Source organism: Bufo bufo, chromosome 4 (assembly GCF_905171765.1).
Source record: "Bufo bufo chromosome 4, aBufBuf1.1, whole genome shotgun sequence".
NCBI classification, from domain to species: domain Eukaryota; kingdom Metazoa; phylum Chordata; class Amphibia; order Anura; family Bufonidae; genus Bufo; species Bufo bufo.
In genome coordinates, this window is record NC_053392.1 from 29491814 (window position 1) to 29506902 (window position 15089).

General features: G+C 56.2%; 1 protein-coding gene across 1 annotated transcript; it reads left to right on the forward strand.

Moving 5' to 3' along the window:
- The first annotated feature begins 8010 nt into the window (after positions 1-8010).
- On the forward strand, positions 8011-14579 carry LOC120997094 (killer cell lectin-like receptor subfamily G member 1). Its single transcript, XM_040427035.1, has 6 exons — positions 8011-8363; positions 9437-9560; positions 10502-10659; positions 11183-11292; positions 12432-12572; positions 12687-14579. The coding sequence occupies exons 1-6, from the start codon at positions 8154-8156 to the stop codon at positions 12709-12711; spliced, it is 768 nt and encodes a 255-aa protein (XP_040282969.1). The 5' UTR covers positions 8011-8153; the 3' UTR covers positions 12712-14579.
- Positions 14580-15089: the final 510 nt, after the last annotated feature.

Here is a 15089-nt window from a genome sequence, read left to right on the forward strand (position 1 = left end):
CGTATTTGTCGCGCGAAGGCGACGAGTGCGCCGCGTTCGTATTTGTCGCACGAAGGCGACGAGTGCGCCGCGTTCGTATTTGTCGCGTGAAGGCGACGAGTGCGCAGCGTTCGTATTTGGTGTACTCGTCAGCGACGAGTGCGCCGCGTTCGTATTTGTCGTGCGTAGGCGACGAGTGTGGCGCGTTCGTATTTGTCGCGCGAAGGCGACGAGTGCGCCGCGTTCGTATTTGTCGCGCGAGGGCGACGCGTGCGCCGCGTTAGTATTTGTCGCGCGAGGGCGACGCGTGCGCCGCGTTAGTATTTGTCGCGCGAAGGTGACGAGTGCGCCGCGTTCGTATTTGTCGCGTGAAGGCGACGAGTGCGCCGCGTTCGTATTTGGTGCACTCGTCAGCGACGAGTGCGCCGCATTCGTATTTGTCGCGCGAAGGCGACGAGTGCGCCGCGTTCGTATTTGTCGCGCGAGGGCGACGAGTGCGCCGCGTTAGTATTTGTCGCGCGAAGGCGACGAGTGCACCGCGTTCCGCGTTCGTCGCCGCGTTCCGCATAGTCGCCGCGGCAAGACGACGAGTGTGTCGTCGTAGTCACCGCTGCAAGACGACGAGTGTGTCGTCGTAGTCGCCGCGGGAAGACGACGAATAGTCGCCGCGCGAGGACGACGAGTGCGCCGCGTTCCTATTTGTCGCGCGCAGATGACGAGTGCGCCGCGTTCGTATTTGTCGTATCTGTCGCGCGAAGGCGACGAGTGCGCCGTGTTTGTATTTGTCGCGCAAAGGCGACGAGTGCGGCGCGTTCGTATCTGTCGCGCCGCGTTCGTATTTGTCGCACGAGTGCGGCGCGTTTGTATCTGTCGCGCGAAGACGACGAGTGCACCGCGTTCGTATCTGTCGCGCGAAGACGACGAGTGTGTCGTCGTAGTTGTTGTGCGAAGACGACGGGCATTTTTGGTCAAGGTGATGCCAATGATGTTTATATTTATTGTTATTTACCGTATTTTTCACTTTATAAGACGCACGAGTGTGTCGTCGTAGTCGCCGCGGGAAGACGACGAGTGTGTCGTCGTAGTCGCCGCGGGAAGACGCCGAGTGTGTCGTATTGGTCACGCGAAGACGACGAGTGCGCCCGCATTCGTATTTGTCTCGTGAAGACGACGAGTGCGCCGCGATCGTATTTGTCGCGCGAAGGCGACGAGTGCACTGCGCTCCGCGTTCTGAGCGCGCCGCGTTCCGCGTTCGTCGCCGTGTTCGTATCTGTCGCGCGAAGGCGACGAGTGCGCCGCGTTCGTATTTGTCGCGCGAAGGCGACAAGTGCGCCGCGTTCGTATTTGTCGCGCGAAGGCGACGAGTGCGGCGCGTTCGTATTTGTCGCGCGCAGGCGACGAGTCCGCCGCGTTCGTATTTGTCGCGCGAAGGCGTCGAGTGCGGCGCGTTCGTATTTGTCGCGCGAAGGCGACGAGTGCGCCGCGTTCGTATTTGTCGCACGAAGGCGACGAGTGCGCCGCGTTCGTATTTGTCGCGTGAAGGCGACGAGTGCGCAGCATTCGTATTTGGTGTACTCGTCAGCGACGAGTGCGCCGCGTTCGTATTTGTCGTGCGTAGGCGACGAGTGTGGCGCGTTCGTATTTGTCGCGCGAAGGCGACGAGTGCGCCGCGTTCGTATTTGTCGCGCAAAGGCAACGAGTGCGCCGCATTCGTATTTGTCGCGCGAGGGCGACGCGTGCGCCGCGTTAGTATTTGTCGCGCGAAGGCGACGAGTGCGCCGCGTTCGTATTTGTCGCGTGAAGGCGACGAGTGCGCCGCGTTCGTATTTGGTGCACTCGTCAGCGACGAGTGCGCCGCATTCGTATTTGTCGCGCGAAGGCGACGAGTGCGCCGCGTTCGTATTTGTCGCGCGAGGGCGCCAAGTGCGCCGCGTTAGTATTTGTCGCGCGAAGGCGGCGAGTGCACCGCGTTCCGCGTTCGTCGCCGCGTTCCGCATAGTCGCCGCGGCAAGACGACGAGTGTGTCGTCGTAGTCACCGCTGCAAGACGACGAGTGTGTCGTCGTAGTCGCCGCGGCAAGACGACGAGTGTGTCGTCGTAGTCGCCGCGGGAAGACGACGAATAGTCGCCGCGCGAGGACGACGAGTGCGCCGCGTTCCTATTTGTCGCGCGCAGATGACGAGTGCGCCGCGTTCATATTTGTCGTATCTGTCGCGCGAAGGCGACGAGTGCGCCGTGTTTGTATTTGTCGCGCAAAGGCGACGAGTGCGGCGCGTTCGTATCTGTCGCGCCGCGTTCGTATTTGTCGCACGAGTGCGGCGCGTTTGTATCTGTCGCGCGAAGACGACGAGTGCACCGCGTTCGTATCTGTCGCGCGAAGACGACGAGTGTGTCGTCGTAGTTGTTGTGCGAAGACGACGGGCATTTTTGGTCAAGGTGATGCCAATGATGTTTATATTTATTGTTATTTACCGTATTTTTCACTTTATAAGACGCACGAGTGTGTCGTCGTAGTCGCCGCGGGAAGACGACGAGTGTGTCGTCGTAGTCGCCGCGGGAAGACGCCGAGTGTGTCGTATTGGTCACGCGAAGACGACGAGTGCGCCCGCATTTGTTATTGGCCTCGTGAAGATGACGAGTGCGCCGCGTTCGTATTTGTCGCGCGAAGGCGACGAGTGCACTGCGCTCCGCGTTCCGCGTTCGTCGCCGTGTTCGTATCTGTCGCGCGAAGGCGACGAGTGCGCCGCGTTCGTATTTGTCGCGCGAAGGCGACAAGTGCGCCGCGTTCGTATTTGTCGCGCGAAGGCGACGAGTGTGCCGCGTCCGTATTTGTCGCGCAAAGGCAACGAGTGTGGCGCGTTCGTATTTGTCGCGCGAAGGCGACCAGAGCGCCGCGTTCGTATTTGTCGCGGGAAGGCAACGAGTGCGCCGCGTTCGTATTTGTTGCGCGAAGGCGACAAGTGCGGCGCGTTCGTATTTGTCGCGCGCAGGCGACGAGTGCGCCGAGTTCGTATGTGTCGCGCGAAGACGACGAGTGCGCCGTATTCGTATTTGTCACGCGAATACGACGAGTGCGCCGCGTTCATATTTATCACGCGAAGGCGCCGATTGCGGCGTGTTCGTATTTATCGCGCGAAGGCGACGAGTGTGGCGCATTCGTATTTGTCTCGCCAAGATGACGAGTGCGTCGCGTTCGTATTTGTCGCGCGAAGACGACGAGTGCGCCGCGTTCGTATTTGTCTCGCGAAGACGACGAGTACGCCGCGTTCGTATATGTCGCGCGAAGGCGACGAGTGCGCCGCGTTTATATTTGTCGCGCGAAGGCGACGAGTGCGCCGCGTTCGTATTTGTCGCGCGAAGGCGACGAGTGCGCCGCGTTCATATATGTCGCGCGAAGGCGACGAGTGCGCCGCGTTCGTATATGTCGCGCGAAGGCGACGAGTGCGCCGCGTTCGTATTTGTCGCGCGAAGGCGACGAGTGCGCCGCGTTCGTATTTGGTGCGCGTAGGCGACCAGTCTGCTGCGTTCGTATCTGTCGCGCGAAGACGACGAGTGCGCCGCGTTCGTATCTGTCGCGCGGAGACGACGTGTGTGTGTCGTCGTAGTTGTTGTGCGAAGACGACGGGCATTTTTGGTCAAGGTGATGCCAATGATGTTTATATTTATTGCTATTTACCGTATTTTTCACTTTATAAGACGCACGAGTGTGTCGTCGTAGTCGCCGCGGGAAGACGACGAGTGTGTCGTCGTAGTCGCCCCAGGAAGACGCCGCGTGTGTCGTATTGGTCACGCGAAGACGACGAGTGCGCCGCATTCGTATTTGTCTCGTGAAGACGACGAGTGCGCCGCGTTCGTATTTGTCGCGCGAAGGCGACGAGTGTGCCGCGTCCGTATTTGTTGCGGGAAGACGACGAGTGCGTCTCCGTAGTCGTCGCGGGACGACGACGAGTGCGTCGTCGTCATCCATTAGTAGCTATGGAGAAAGAGGCATTGGGGGGTGTAAAAGAGGCGTGGTGTGGCCGCAGTATATTTGGTGTAGGGGGAGGGGCTAGCAGTATATAAAGGTTCCCCTGGATCCCATATGGCTCCTGGTCACAGTGATGTCTCCCAGAAAGGACGCGGAGAGGTTGATGCAGGTTCTCACTATGGCGCCCCTTACTGACTCCCAGTCTCCGGCCAGTGCTCCGCTCTCATCCCGGGCAGTGGACGTCCCCTTACAGCTCTCCTATCAGAGTGGGGCGCCCGACACCCCAGCCGAGGAGCCCGACACCCAGGATACGCTGGAGGAGAACACAAGCCGCCGTGCCCAGGTGAGACGCCGCGGTGCACGCTGGGGGTTGTAGTGCTCCTCGCACTGTGATGGGGGATCTGTGGATGACACGGTTATGGATGATCTGTGGGGTTGCCCAGACGGCTAGACCCTTCACTGTACTTATTAACCCCATTCAGCAGTCCCCCATTCACTGAAGGGGACCTGCTGAAAGGGGTTAATAAATACGAGTGTGTCGTCGTGCGAAGACGACGAGTGTGTCGTCGTAGTCGTTGCGCGAAGACGACGAGTGTGTCGTCGTAGTTGTTGTGCGAAGACGATGGGCATTTTTGGTCAAGGTGATGCCAATGATGTTTATATTTATTGTTATTTACCGTATTTTTCACTTTATAAGACGCACGAGTGTGTCGTCGTAGTCGCCGCGGGAAGACGCCGAGTGTGTCGTATTGGTCACGCGAAGACGACGAGTGCGCCGCATTCGTATTTGTCTCGTGAAGACGACGAGTGCGCCGCGTTCGTATTTGTCGCGCAAAGACGACGAGTGCGCCGCGTTCGTATCTGTTGGGCGAAGGCGACGAGTGCGCCGCGTTTGTATTTTTCGCGCGAAGGCGACGAGTGCGGCGCGTTCGTATTTGTCGCGCGCAGGCGACGAGTCCGCCGCGTTCGTATTTGTCGCGCAAAGGCGACGAGTGCGCCGCGTTCGTATTTGTCGCGTGAAGGCGACGCGTGCGCCGCGTTCGTATTTGGTGCACTCGTCAGCGACGAGTGCGCCGCATTCGTATTTGTCGCGCGTAGGCGACGAATGTGGCGCATTCGTATTGGTCGCGCGAAGGCGACGAGTGCGCCGCGTTCGTATTTGTCGTGCGAGGGCGACGAGTGCGCCGCGTTAGTATTTGTCGTGCGACGACACACTCGTCTTCACGCGACAGATACGAACGCGGCGCACTCGTCGTCTTCGCGCGACAGATACGAACGCGCCGCACTCGTCGTCTTCGCGCGGTGACTACGACGACACACTCGTCGTCTTGCCGCGGCGACGAACGCGGAACGCTGCGCACTCAGAACGCGGAACGCGGTGCACTCGTCGCCTTCGCGTGACAAATACTAACTCGGCGCACTCGTTGCCTTTGCGCGACAAATACGAACACGGCGCACTCGTCGCCTTCGCGTGACAAATACGAACGCGGCGCACTCTGCGCCTTCGCGCGACAAATACTAACGCGGCGCACTCGTCGCCCTCGCGCGACAAATACGAATGCGGCGCACTCGTTGCCTTTGCGCGACAAATACGAACGCGGCGCACTCGTCGCCCTCGCTCGACAAATACGAATGCGGCGCACTCATTGCCTTTGCGCGACAAATACGAACGCGGCGCACTCGTCGCTGACGAGTGCACCAAATACGAACGCGGCGCACTCGTCGCATTCACGTGACAAATACAATTACGAACGCGCCACATTCGTCGCCTACGCGCGACAAATACGAACGCGGCGCACTCGTTGCCTTTGCGCGACAAATACGAACGCGGCGCACTCGTCGCCTACGCGCGACAAATACAAACGCGGCGCACTAGTCGCCTTCGCGCGACAAATACGAACTCAGCGCACTCGTCGCCTTCGCGCGACAGATACAAACGCGGCGCACTCGTCGTCTTCGCGCGACAGATACGAACGCGGCGCACTCGTCGTCTTCGCGCGACAGATACGAACGCGGCGCACTCGTCGTCTTCGCGCGACAGATACGAACGCGGCGCACTCGTCGTCTTCGCGCGACAGATACGAACGCGGCGCACTCGTGCGACAAATACGAACGCAGCGCACTCGTCGCCTTCGCGCGACAGATACGAACGCGGAGCACTTGTTGCCTTCGCGCGACAGATACGAACGCGGCGCACTCGTCGTCTTCGCGCGACAGATACGAACGCGGCGCACTCGTCGTCTTCGCGCGACAGCTACGAACGCGGCGCACTCGTGCGACAAATACGAACTGAGCGCACTCGTCGCCTTCGCGCGACAGAAACGAACGCGGCGCACTCGTGCGACAAATACGAACGCAGCGCACTCGTCGCCTACGCGCGACAAATACGAACGCGGCGCACTCGTCGCCCTCGCGCGACAAATACTAACGCGGCGCACTCGTCGCCCTCGCGCGACAAATACGAATGCGGCGCACTCGTTGCCTTTGCGCGACAAATACGAACGCGCCACACTCGTCGCCTACGCGCGACAAATACAAACGCGGCGCACTCGTCGCCTTCGCGCGACAAATACGAACTCAGCGCACTCGTCGCCTTCGCGCGACAGATACAAACGCGGCGCACTCGTCGTCTTCGCGAGACAGATACGAACGCGGCGCACTCGTCGTCTTCGCGCGACAGATACGAACGCGGCGCACTCGTGCGACAAATACGAACGCAGCACACTCGTCGCCTTCGCGCGACAGATACGAACGCGGAGCACTTGTCGCCTTCGCGCGACAGATACGAACGCGGCGCACTCGTCGTCTTCGCGCGACAGATACGAACGCGGCGCACTCGTGCGACAAATACGAACGCAGCGCACTCGTCGCCTTCGCGCGACAGATACGAACGCGGAGCACTTGTCGCCTTCGCGCGACAGATACGAACGCGGCGCACGAGTGCGCCGCGTTCGTATTTGTCGCGCGAAGATGACGAGTGGGGCGCGTTCGTATTTGTCGTATCTGTCGCGCGAAGGCACTCGTCGCCCTCGCGCGACAAATACGAATGCGGCGCACTCGTTGCCTTTGCGCGACAAATACGAACGCGCCACACTCGTCGCCTACGCGCGACAAATACAAACGCGGCGCACTCGTCGTCTTCGCGAGACAGATACGAACGCGGCGCACTCGTCGTCTTCGCGCGACAGATACGAACGCGGCGCACTCGTGCGACAAATACGAACGCAGCGCACTCGTCGCCTTCGCGCGACAGATACGAACGCGGAGCACTTGTCGCCTTCGCGCGACAGATACGAACGCGGCGCACTCGTCGTCTTCGCGCGACAGATACGAACGCGGCGCACTCGTGCGATAAATATGGACGCAGCGCACTCGTCGCCTTCGCGCGACAGATACGAACGCGGAGCACTTGTCGCCTTCGCGCGACAGATACGAACGCGGCGCACGAGTGCGCCGTGTTCGTATTTGTCGCGCGAAGATGACGAGTGCGCCGCGTTCGTATTTGTCGTATCTGTCGCGCGAAGGCGACGAGTGCGCCGTGTTTGTATTTGTCGCGCAAAGGCGACGAGTACGCCGCGTTCGTATCTGTCGCTGCGTTCGTATTTGTCGCGCGAGTTCGCCGCGTTCGTATCTGTCGCGCGAAGACGACGAGTGCGCCGCGTTCGTATTTGTCGCGCAAAGACGACGAGTGCGCCGCGTTCGTATCTGTTGGGCGAAGGCGACGAGTGCACCGCGTTTGTATTTGTCGCGCGCAGGCGACGAGTCCGCCGCGTTTGTATTTGGCCCACTCGAAGGCGACGAGTGCGCCGCGTTCGTATTTGGCGCGCGAAGGCGACGAGTGCGCCGCGTTCGTATTTGTCGCGCGAAGGCGACGAGTGCACCGCATTCGTATTTGTCGCGCGAAGGCGACGAGTGCGCCGCGTTCGTATTTGTCACGCGAAGGCGACGAGTGCGCCGCGTTCGTATTTGTCACGCGAAGGCGACGAGTGCGCCGCGTTCGTATTTGTTGCGGGAAGACGACAAGTCCGTCTCCGTAGTCGTCGCGGGACGACGACGAGTGCGTTGTCGTCATCCATTAGTAGCTATGGAGAAAGAGGCATGGGGGGTGTAAAAGAGGCGTGGTGTGGCCGGAGTATATTTGTGTAGGGGGAGGGGCTAGCAGTATATAAAGGTTCCCCTGGATCCCATATGGCTCCTGGTCACAGTGATGTCTCCCAGAAAGGACGCGGAGCGGTTGATGCAGGTTCTCACTATGGCGCCCCTTACTGACTCCCAGTCTCCGGCCAGTGCTCCGCTCTCATCCCGGGCAGTGGACGTCCCCTTACAGCTCTCCTATCAGAGTGGGGCGCCCGACACCCCAGCCGAGGAGCCCGACACCCAGGATACGCTGGAGGAGAACACAAGCCGCCGTGCCCAGGTGAGACGCCGCGGTGCACGCTGGGGGTTGTAATGCTCCTCGCACTGTGATGGGGGATCTGTGGATGACACGGTTATGGATGATCTGTGGGGTTGCCCAGACGGCTAGACCCTTCACTGTACTTATTAACCCCATTCAGCAGTCCCCCATTCACTGAAGGGGACCTGCTGAAAGGGGTTAATAAATACGAGTGTGTCGTCGTGCGAAGACGACGAGTGTGTCGTCGTAGTCGTTGCGCGAAGACGACGAGTGTGTCGTCGTAGTTGTTGTGCGAAGACAACGGGCATTTTTGGTCAAGGTGATGCCAATGATGTTTATATTTATTGTTATTTACCGTATTTTTCACTTTATAAGACGCACGAGTGTGTTGTCGTAGTCGCTGCGGGAAGACGACGAGTGTGTCGTCGTAGTCGCCGCGGGAAGACGCCGAGTGTGTCGTATTGGTCGCGCGAAGACGACGAGTGCGGCGCGTTCGTATTTTTTGCGCAAAGGCGACAAGTTCGGCGCGTTTGTATTTGTCGCGCGAAGACGACGAGTGCGGCGCTTTCGTATTTGTCGCGCAAAGACGACGAGTCCGCCGCGTTCGTATTTTTTGCGCAAAGGCGACGAGTGCGCCGCGTTCGTATTTGGTGCACTCGTTAGCGACGAGTGCGCCGCGTTCGTATTTGTCGCGCGTAGGCGACGAGTGTGGCGCGTTCGTGTTTGTCGCGCAAATGCAACGAGTGCGCCGCATTCGTATTTGTCGCGCGAGGGCGACGAGTGCGCCACGTTAGTATTTGTCGCGCGAAGGCGACGAGTGCACCGCGTTCCGTGTTCTGAGTGCGCCGCGTTCCGTGTGCACGCCCGTCCAGAAGCACATGGGAATATTGATGTGACAGGGCGGCCTCTGACAACTGTAACAAAACCTCAGAACTGGGTGACGTGAGCTCTGTCTCTAAACAAACGTTCCAAGATCTCTGCTTAATTGGGAATTTTGACACAAGTGAATCTTTTGATAGATGGGGGGCGCCCTCCACCGCCTGGTGACGTGTTCGCACTATGACGTTGCTGACCGCTGTTATTACACTTCACAGGGTCGATGGTGGTGCCTGAAACGTGCAAGAGATCTGTGTCAAACTCACAAACGCCTGGTGATCGCAGCGGCGATCAGTCTCATCGTGGTCGTAGTCCTTGGAGGTATCTTCTCTCGTGTTATCGGTGAGGCTTTCTATGAATGTTGTACATTACATATCACCTGACACCTATGGAAATTAGCCTGACTACAGCACGTGGCTGCAGTGAGTCCTCCAGAGCGGGAGCTGCTCTTTCTAAGGCCCCTTTCACACGAGCGAGTTTTCCGCGCGGGTGCAATGCGTGACGTGAACGCACAGCACCCGCACTGAATCTTGACCCATTCATTTCAATGGGGCTGTGTACATGAGCGTTGTTTTTCACGCATCAGTTCTGCGTTGCGTGAAAATCGCAGCATGTTCTATATTCTACGTTTTTCACGCAGCCCTGGCCCCATAGAAGTGAATGGGGCTGCGTGAAAAACGCATTGTATCCGCAAGCAAGTGCGGGTGCGATGCGTTTTTCACTGATGGTTGCTAAGAGATGTTGTTTGTAAACTTTCAGTTTTTTATCACGCGCGTGAAAAACGCATCAAAACGCATCGCACCCGCGCGGAAAAAACTGAAGAACTGAACGCAATCGCAGACAAAACTGACTGAAATTGCTTGCAAAGTGGTGCGAGTTTCACTGAACGCACCCTGAACGCATCCGGAGCCAATCCGTCACGCTCGTGTGAAAGAGGCCTAACAGAGGGGGCCCAGGCAGGAGTTATGATAGGGTAGGAGTGGGACATGGTCCATAGACAGGTTTCTATTGCCGACAACCCCTGATACCCCTACCAGGCAGAAGAACAAAGGGGCCATGGTCACTCAACCAACTGTACATGACTTCCATGTGCAGGACATCAACGGAAACATGCTTGGCGATTGTGGCGGTCTTGGTGTAGAGCTTCCCCCCTCAACCCTGTTGCACATCTTGTCCTAAAAATGGGTCACCACTGTAAAGTCCCACCATACTTTGTGCATTTTTCTGCCATCCCAAGATAAGAGGCACCTGAGGAGGACCCTTACCTGATATTTGTCTCCTAGGCCCCTTCCCTCCTGAATCTCCCTCCTGCCCCAATAAGTGGATGAGGTCTGATGGGAAATGCTACTTTATATCCGGGGAAACCAACGACTGGAACTCCAGCCTGGAATTCTGCCGATCAGAAGGAGGAACACTGCTGACCACAGATGATGAGACGCAGGTAAAAGGAGACGTAGTGGTTGCATGAAGTGATGACACTGCTGGACTCGACAGCCGGTTTCCGATGCTGTATTAGTGGCATTGCAGTGTGTACACATCAGTCTACAGAAGGTGCAGTTGGCGCCACCTTCTGGTGGTCATTTGTAAAGTCCTGCTGTACATCTCCCATCTGTAATTCTTTGTTGGGGGTTGGATATGGTGGCTGCCCTCAGAGCTGCTTGGCCCATTTTCTGTTGGTGGGGGTGGGTTGTTAGATCCTCATGACTGAGTCAAATCTACCTGGTCTCTACAGTATCTATGAAGGAAGAGGGTCAGATGCCCTTGGTTCCTCTTCTGCTGTGGGGGAAGGGGGCATCAGATCTGCTTGGCCTCACCTGTGATGTGGAGAGGGGGAGGTCAGATTCATTAGGCCTCTGTGGATTGGGGGTATTGTCAAAACAACTTGGTCCCATTTCTGTTAGGGGGCCACGGATGGATGAGGGGCGTTACACCACTCTGTATGACACGCTTGTTTTTCTTCACAGGAAGATATAAAGACTCTCTCTAACCTGACCGGGGAATACTGGGTCGGCCTGAAAAAGGAAGGAGGAGAGTGGAAGCAGATGGATGGTTCAGTGTGGACGGGACCCATAGAGTGAGTGACCATAAGAAGTGAGACGGCTGCATCGTCTCGTGGGGTAACTGGCCCATCGCTCCACCTGACCGGCCCTGCTGGGGATAAGGAAGGCAGCACGCAATCTTCATTGCCGAGTGGAGGGAAAACCTTACTCCATGGTGATCATATCCAGTGGCACAACGTTTTGGCCTCAGTGAAACCTTGCCTCACGAGATGTCATCGCTGTGGATTTAAGTTTTCCTTCTACTTGGTGATGAAGACCATGTGCTGCCTTCATTTACCTTTTTTGATTCTTCATTGGGAGTCAGTGGACCCGGCTCCATTGGGCGTGCACCGGCCATCTCTAGGAGTACGGTCCGATTTGACTGTCTGAATATTTGGCCCTACTGGCGAGTCAGACCAAGGTCTTGTGCACGTGTCCGTGTTCCTGTGTCCATTCTGCAAATTGTACAACATGTCCTGTTCTGGTGTGCAAAATGCGAACCATGGAAGTCAATTGATCATTAAAAAAATGCGGACTGCGCATGGACTGTATCCGTATTTTGCAGATCTTGAAAGCTGCCATATTGGATCAAGGGCAAATTTTCCAAATAGGAAGGGGGGTCATGTAGCATCTGAGAGTTAACCCCTTCTCACCCTCATTTAATATGACTTTCCACCGAGCCGCAGTCCAGAACAATAATGTAATTCCCGCTCTGGACTGTAGCGGTCTCTTAAGACGGTATTACACCAGACGATTGTCGGCCAGATCATTGCTGACCAGGAACGCTCATTAGCGATGATCTGCCTGTGTAATACTGCCTCCGATTACACGATGGAGGAGCAAATTATAATCTTTCAGCAGGATTAAAAAATCGTAATTTGCCTGTGGCAGATCGTGCTAATCGTGGTCTACTGCTGGCAATGATCCTGTATGAGATGGCATACTGTGGAGGAGATCACCGCATGTGATAACAGTAACTACAAGCAGGCGATTGCCAGGCAGGAACACTCGACCGGATGGTCTGTCGGAGTAATACAGCCTCACCAGGAGCGCGTTTCTCTCTCCGCTCTAGCATCGTCCTTCCATAGTAGTGGTTTTTAAAAAAAACGTTTCTACTCCTGATTGGTGATGGATCATGTTGTGTTACTGACCACATCTTCTCCGTCTCTCGTAGGTATGATGGCCCCCAGTTGAGCTGCTGTGTGTTGGATTCTGGGAGATATTTGGCCTTTGCTTGTTCAACTCATAGGCCCTGGATCTGTGTGAAGTCTGCGGTCGCTGGGATCAGTAACGCAGGGAGCACAGACCGTGACCAGGCGTGATCATCGTATAGTGACCTATGTGTACAGAGACCGGCTGGGATCGCTGCAATGACTTGCCAGGATGGCCGCAGGGTCACCTCTCTGTATGCTGACCGGCCGGGATGGCCGCAGGGTCGCCTCTCTGTATGCTGACCGGCTGGGATGTCCGCAGGGTCGCCTCTCTGTATGCTGACCGGCCGGGATGGCCGCAGGGTCGCCTCTCTGTATGCTGACCGGCCGGGATGGCCGCAGGGTCGCCTCTCTGTATGCTGACCGGTCGCAGGGTCGCCTCTCGGTATGCTGACCGGCTGGGATGGCCGCAGGGTCGCCTCTCTGTATGCTGACCGGCTGGGATGGCCGCAGGGTCGCCTCTCTGTATGCTGACCGGCCGGGATGGCCGCAGGGTCGCCTCTCTGTATGCTGACCGGCCGGGATGGCCGCAGGGTCGCCTCTCTGTATGCTGACCGGCTGGGATGGCCGCAGGGTCGCCTCTCTGTATGCTGACCGGCCGGGATGTCCGCGGGGTCGCCTCTCTGTATGCTGACCGGCTGGGATGGCCGCAGGGTCGCCTCTCTGTATGCTGACCGGCCGGGATGGCCGCAGGGTCGCCTCTCTGTATGCTGACCGGCCGGGATGTCCGCGGGGTCGCCTCTCTGTATGCTGACCGGCCGGGATGGCCGCGGGGTCGCCTCTCTGTATGCTGACCGGCCGGGATCACTGCACAGTCAATGATTTTAGAGTTAGAAAGCTTATCCTGTCATGTGACACATCTTAAGGAATCGGGCTTTGGAGAGGAGGCAGGACGTCTTCTTTAGACTTTGAGGAGACAGCACACGTCCGCCCCCCACCACCATTCTGAGCCCTGACCCTGTTACAGCACTGAGCTCCTCGTAGGATCCGTGATCCAGAGAAATAACTGCAGACGTTCTGTACGACCACGAGCTGAGTGCGGTCAAGATTTTATTCGATGAAATGGATTTGATTTTTAGTCTTTTTATAGTAGAAGACTTTAACCGATTGATGACATCAGGCTTACATGCGGGGTCTTTATAGATGGTGCCTGCTCAACAGTCGCCTGGTGCCTGCTATTTTACAATTGTTGAATGGATTTTTAACCCCTCAGAGGCTGTGTTCAATTGTGATCACGGCATTTGTGTGCCTTCTGAAGACTGAGGCCTGCCACAGCACTGTTCCTACCTGGCCCTGCTCGTGGCGTACACTGATTCTCCCATAGACTGCAGTAGTAAGTCATTGCAGTCTATGGCGCAAATGATTGCTTGTTAAAGTCTTCTAGGGGGGACAAAAAATAGATGTATAAAAAAAAGTTTTAAATATAAAAAAATATAAATCATTATCCTTGCCGCATCGCAGTGTAACCAAAAGGAATCAGAATTCCCGATTTGCCTTTGTTTGGTCGGTTCACCTACCACAAAGAAAATTGAATAAAAAGTTATCAAGAAGTCACACACCCCAATATAAGTAAAAACTACAAGATCAGCACCAATAAAATGAGCTTTCACACAGCTCCGTAGATATAAATCTAAAGTTATGGCGGTTGGAATATGATGATGCAAATAAAAAAAATGTTAAAATTTTTCAAATACAAAAACAATATAAATGTGGTATTGCTGTAATCGTACTGACCCGGAGCAAGAACTTAACATGTCAGTTACCTCATGGGGATGCTGTAAAACAAAACCCATAATACTGTGGTGGAATAGTTCCCCCCCCCCCCAATTCCAGTCCATATGTATTTTTAAGCTTTCCACTGTATCACATGCCGTATACAATGGTGCTATTAGAAAGCGCAATTCGTTCTGCAAAACAAAAAAAAACAGGCCCATCTACGGCTTTCTGAACGGATCAATTAAGTCATGGCCGATATTAGGGGGTCTGCTCCGGCACTTACCTGGGTCTGATTTATGGAGGTGTTCCTGTGCCAACCGGACCCCCGATGCAATGGAGGAAACCTACCTGTGCCTGTAATATCTCTGTCTATACTAATAAAAGGTCTGTGCACATGGCGCCTTTCTATGGTCGGTCTCCTGTTTCTTTGAGCGTCTGATATCTGTGCACCTGCCGGACATGGACCTGAGGTGTGACACCAGCATGAAGATCAGTATAAGAAGCGATGGAAGGGGTGGAAGCAGTGAGTTATAAAGGAGCCATGAATCCTGTGTTTTATCCTTCTGGGAAACGTTGCACTGCAGTCTCACCGACCAGCGGAGGAGGGGTGGGAACTTCCAGGATGGAGAAGCAGACAGCAGTCCATAGTGTGCACGGTGCTGACCTCTAGTGGCCAAATGAGGTTCTGTATTTAATACTATATGTCATCAACTGGCGCTTAACCATATATATGAAATCACAGCGGTGTTTTAGCAGTCCCGTGCCTGCTATAGAGGATACTGTGCAGGCAAGCTGTACAAATCACAAATATGAGAAATAAATATAACACTGCGCGCTACCGATGAATATATAAGATATATTAGAGTGGGCAGCCGACAAACTGAAGAACCATCTACCACTCAAGC